General features: G+C 43.7%; 1 protein-coding gene across 1 annotated transcript in view; it reads left to right on the top strand.

Annotated features, from left to right (window-relative positions):
* Window positions 1–1821, top strand: part of AKR1D1 (aldo-keto reductase family 1 member D1) — an 18540-nt gene extending 16719 nt beyond the window's left edge. Inside the window, exon 9 of the mRNA XM_031061440.1 lies at window positions 1660–1821. Coding sequence (XP_030917300.1) covers window positions 1660–1702 — 43 coding nt within the window. The 3' untranslated portion in view covers window positions 1703–1821. The remainder of the gene's footprint in view (window positions 1–1659) is intronic.
* The last annotated feature ends 2991 nt before the right edge of the window (window positions 1822–4812 follow it).

Genomic DNA, 4812 nt, shown 5'->3' with positions numbered 1-4812 from the left:
CTTCCCCTTATCAGCTACCATAAAGGGTACTGTGTGCAAACCTGTTGTTCCGATGGTATGAGTAAGCCCATGCAAACAGGATAACGCAATCAGTGGAATGAATTAGCAAGTTAAGCATCTGAGAAGAAAATGGAGGTTTCATAAAAACATGAGTACTTCAGGAAATCTCAATCTGAAGTTGTTTCTTCTCCTCTTGGAGAAATCTGGAAGCACTGTGCAGGGCAAGTTTTACATTAATGTATCTGCTTGATTTATCTTATGCTTCCATTCTCTGCTATGGATGTTTTTCCTTACCAGCTATGCCAAGCTGACTGACTCCTCCAAGTGAATCATTTTCACTCAAAGGACTCAGACTTTTGAATATGTGAGATCTGATTAGCAAGCATGCTCAATAGATGAAAAGTAGAGATAATGACACTGGCAACTCAGACATCATTAAATTATACTGAAGTCAAACAAGCCAAAGTGTTGTGGCTTGTTTTGTTTTTTGGGATTTTTTTTCAACCAACTCAATCTGTTAATGTGTAAACACTTGGTCTTGGCTGAATATTGGAATGAAATGTTTTGACACAACCAATTCAAAATGTTTGATGCCTTCCAGTTAGTTACCTTCAATATTGTGAAATGTGTCCTTCCCAGACTGGAACGATTCACAGCTGGGTAAATGCCAGTATTTGTTGTGCTGCGCTGTAAGGCAAGGCAGCCAGCTGCCATGGTGCACCTGAGAATGCTCTTCAGAAATTTTTCATTTAGCTAATGGAAAGTGTTTGTCAAGCCAGGGCTTGTGATTTAGCATCAGCTTCTCAAACAAACAAGAAAACCCACAACAGAAAACAGCTACCTCTCTCTCAAGACTGCCAATAATGGGCAAACAGTGTTATTTTTTTCACCTGAAGTTGACCCTGGGAATTTTCTTCTTGCCTTTTATAATGATCCCAAATTGTGCATCTTCCCTGAGCATGCAGTTTCTAAAACGAAGCCTGAAATGTCTTTTTGTTAGGGTGCACCCACAACCATCCCTTTCTCCCCTGAACAGGGTCATCCCAAAGCTTATTTGTAAATTCTCTGCCACAGTAGATACTGGCAGAATATCTACGTGTAGGCTGAGCTAGAGGAAAGCCAGACCTAGTTTAGTTATGGCAGCTGCTTGGGGAAAGAACCACCCTAGACCCAGATCCGTTCATGCCAGCTCTAAGGTCATAAGGCAAAGCAGAACAGTCTGGTGTACCTCTTCTTCACACATAGCCCTTATTTCTAGATGTCTTTCTAGACATCTGAGCAAAGATTTCCCCTCCCACAGTATAGCACACATGGTGAAGCCATCCCCCTTTCCTAAAACACTTCTACTCACCTGAGTTAAATAGTGAGAATAGTTGACATCCAGAGTCCTGTTGATTTCCCTCATCTCTCCTTAAGATATGCAGCCCGTAGGCCTTAAAAATGGTCTTTTACTTTCCTCTCCTTAAATACACAGGCTTGCTTCCAGCTCTGCAGGGGCAGTTATTCAGAGCAGAACAGCTTCTGGATAAGTAGGAGAACCTTCCATGAAGGCCACATATATATTGCAAGGAAGAGGTTTGCTGGGCACAGGTCAATTGCAGTGATTTGATATCTTGCTTCACCCAAGGAGCTCACTTGTCCAATCTGACCTTTCCACAGGTGGCGTGACCATCCAGAGTACCCCTTCAATGATGAATACTGAAAAAGAGGTGGCTCTGGACAGCCAGCCAATGCTGTTAGGCTTTGCTGAGAGACACTCAATGTTTGGTGCTTTGTCTTCATGTAAGGCTGTTCAAACCAGCATTAAAAACATGACAATTATTTCTTTTTGTCTTGTCAGTCTCTTCTTGTTATTGGTGACCAAATCTATTTAATTCATTGAATTTCTGGTTTTGGCATATCAGGCTTTAATGCTGAACACTGAACATTCAAGACTGACTGCTGATAAAACTGAAGATTTCTCCTAAAAACAACCTCGCTAGTTCAAACCAAATCAGTTTCACTTAATGGAATATTTCTCACTTAAACTGAAACAAAACCTTCCACTTCAGTAGGTGTGAGGCAGAATCAGAATCACAGAACAGGCAAAGTTTGAAGAGGCCACAGAGGGGTCACGTGGTCCAAACCAGGACCATTTTCTCTTGCAGCTTGAGTAAGAGAAAGTCAAGAGTGGTGAACTAACTGAATCCGATACATATGCACATATTTTTGCTGATATGGACTAGGTATGTGAACTGCTTCACGCAATGAAGCCCCTTTACCTCTGACCAGAGTTTTCTGCAGCTGCACATGTGAGCTTTATTCCAAAGGTACATCTCAGCTGGCTCCACATGGAACTAGTTCAAGCCCTAGAGCATTACAAGCAGGTTCATATTCCCACACACACACACCCCTCAGGTGAGGACCTCAGTAAAACACAAGACAGTGTATGACACTTGTATTACATTATACTTGTTATTCAAGGGTGGCATGAGCTAGCATTGCATACATAACCTGCAGCTACAACTAGGGAGGTCCTCATCTCATGAGATTAAAAATCCCTTGAACTTCTTTCATGACGCACTAACTGATACTAAACCAAGAAAAGATCTGTTCACTTAAAAATTCTTATAAGCGTGAAGGCAGAACCATGTACACTGGGGTAAGGAAGACCGACTCCTTCAGCATGAACTTCTTTTTCAGACCACTGGTTTGCAGCCTATAGGTGCACCTGCCCATACCCACACCTGCAGAAGGCTTTGCCTCCCTCCTGAACCCCAAATGCCTGCCACTGAGGGAGTACACTGTAGAGGTATCAGAGAAGAAACGAAACAATACACTCATAGAGTACTTCATGTACCAGAATGCACGTACATTGGAAAATGTGTCATACATAAGCTTCACTCTATAGCATCTGCTTTTATTTATTACCATTGCTATTTATTATCCCTGGAGTGACTGCAGCAGGAAAATGCCAGAGTGTACAGTTCACAGAAACTCCTCTGTATGGTCATGGTGGGCTCCTCAGAGCTGAGACAAACAGGGACAGGGATGACCACTTCACAGGAGCAGCAGGGAAGGCTCCCAACAGGGTCAAGTGCAAATGCATCCCTGGATGAACTCAGTGGGCACCACTGGAGAAGTCAGGCCCCTTCAGCAGGGGTGGCCTTCATATAGCATTTATAAATCCATCCATAAATCTATGCCAACAAAGAAGAATTCTGCTTCCTGGCAGTTACCCAAGGGCAATTCCCATTTTATTCTATTACCCGCTTAGACCAGAGGGGGATATAAAAAACAAAAGTGGGGCAGATGTCTCTTCTTTCTCCTCAGATGCATTAGAAATTTCCTGGTGTACATCTAAGGACAATCCCAAGGTCATGTGGAACTCTGCACCCAGGGGTGTTCAGAACCACTGTCACAAGTCCTGCTTTGCCCCTTTGCAAACAGCTGAGGTCCTGGTCAAAAAACTGAATAAAATCCAAGTCTAAATTCAAGTGCCAGAGAGGAGGAGTTACCACCATACCCAACATGTTATTCCAGTTGCTTCATAAGTACAAGCCCTAAATAGAGCTCACAAGGCTCAGCTGCTTAACAGTAGCACTGTACAAATGTTTGCACTGTAACTTGACCAGGTGCCATTCTCCAATCACAGCCAACATTCAGGGCAGGTTTGGCAAAGCTCTTGTTGTCTACAACTGCAAATGTCAACTAGTGCTTAGCTTAAATGCTCTCACCAGCCCCTTTTGCAGGTCACTGCCCTTTCCAGGCATCCTCCTCCCTGAGGTCAGGCAGCACTGGAGATTCTAATTAAGCAGGTGACCTTGTACACCTTGTGAGTAAGGAAGACAATACAGTGAAACCTCTCTAACAGGGAACACCATATAATCAAATATTCAACCTATACTGATTAAATAATGCAGGACAGATTGTTAGAGTTCCTCCTGCCCAAGTCATGCCATCAAATTCCTCCTCCCTTTAATTTTAATAGAATCCTCCTCCTCCTCCTTTGCATTTGTATCTGATGAAAAAAGATTCAACCTCTTCCCAGGGGCAAATGCTCCCATACTAGTTTCCATCAGTTATGAAACTGCTACTGACATATAGCCTACTTTTCCCCTCCACCTCTGCTCAGTTTCAGACTATTGCTCCCCATTGCTCTCCAACTTACCCTATGAAGAAAAGGCTTAGACGGGGAATATGAATGGGCCTGCAGGTGGGAGCTTGGGAAACCCATTCTACCAGCAGCTGCACAAGGAGAGAGAAAAGCCCAAACTGCAGCCCCAAGTATGATTTGCTTCCATCTAGCACATTTCAGAGTCTTACTGGCCTCACTGCCTGGTATGAAACACATCACTTGGAATGGTCACGTACAGCCCTGCTCCAACTGGAAGGGTCCAGCATGGACAGAGAGGCCTTCAGCATCTCTTGCTCTGACAGGACTCACACATGACAAGAATAGACCAAATCATGTACTGGAAAATTTACTCACTTTTGTGGTAAATAACCTGAATTGTTTATGACTCTTTGTATATCTGCAAAGCAAAGTGAAATCCAAAAGACATTTGCTTCAGCTACACACAAGTTACTTTACAGCAAAGAGAACAAATTATGCAGCACTTCAGATTCTTTCAGCAGACTAAGAGCTGGTGTGGTCAGCAGAAACCCAGGTGATGTGCTAACATCCCCAGCAGCATAGCAGCTGCCACAGCAGTTGATTAGAGCTCGGGCTTACCTGGCATTCTCTGCTGTTACACAAGCTCAGGGCAGAGCACAGGTCTGTTGATGCAGCACCATGGGCATGTGCACGCTCACGTTCAGCGAGTGAAGCAA

Source organism: Geospiza fortis, unplaced genomic scaffold (assembly GCF_000277835.1).
Source record: "Geospiza fortis unplaced genomic scaffold, GeoFor_1.0 scaffold8, whole genome shotgun sequence".
Classification (NCBI taxonomy): Eukaryota; Metazoa; Chordata; class Aves; order Passeriformes; family Thraupidae; genus Geospiza; species Geospiza fortis.
This window is presented reverse-complemented; position numbering and strand designations above follow the sequence as displayed.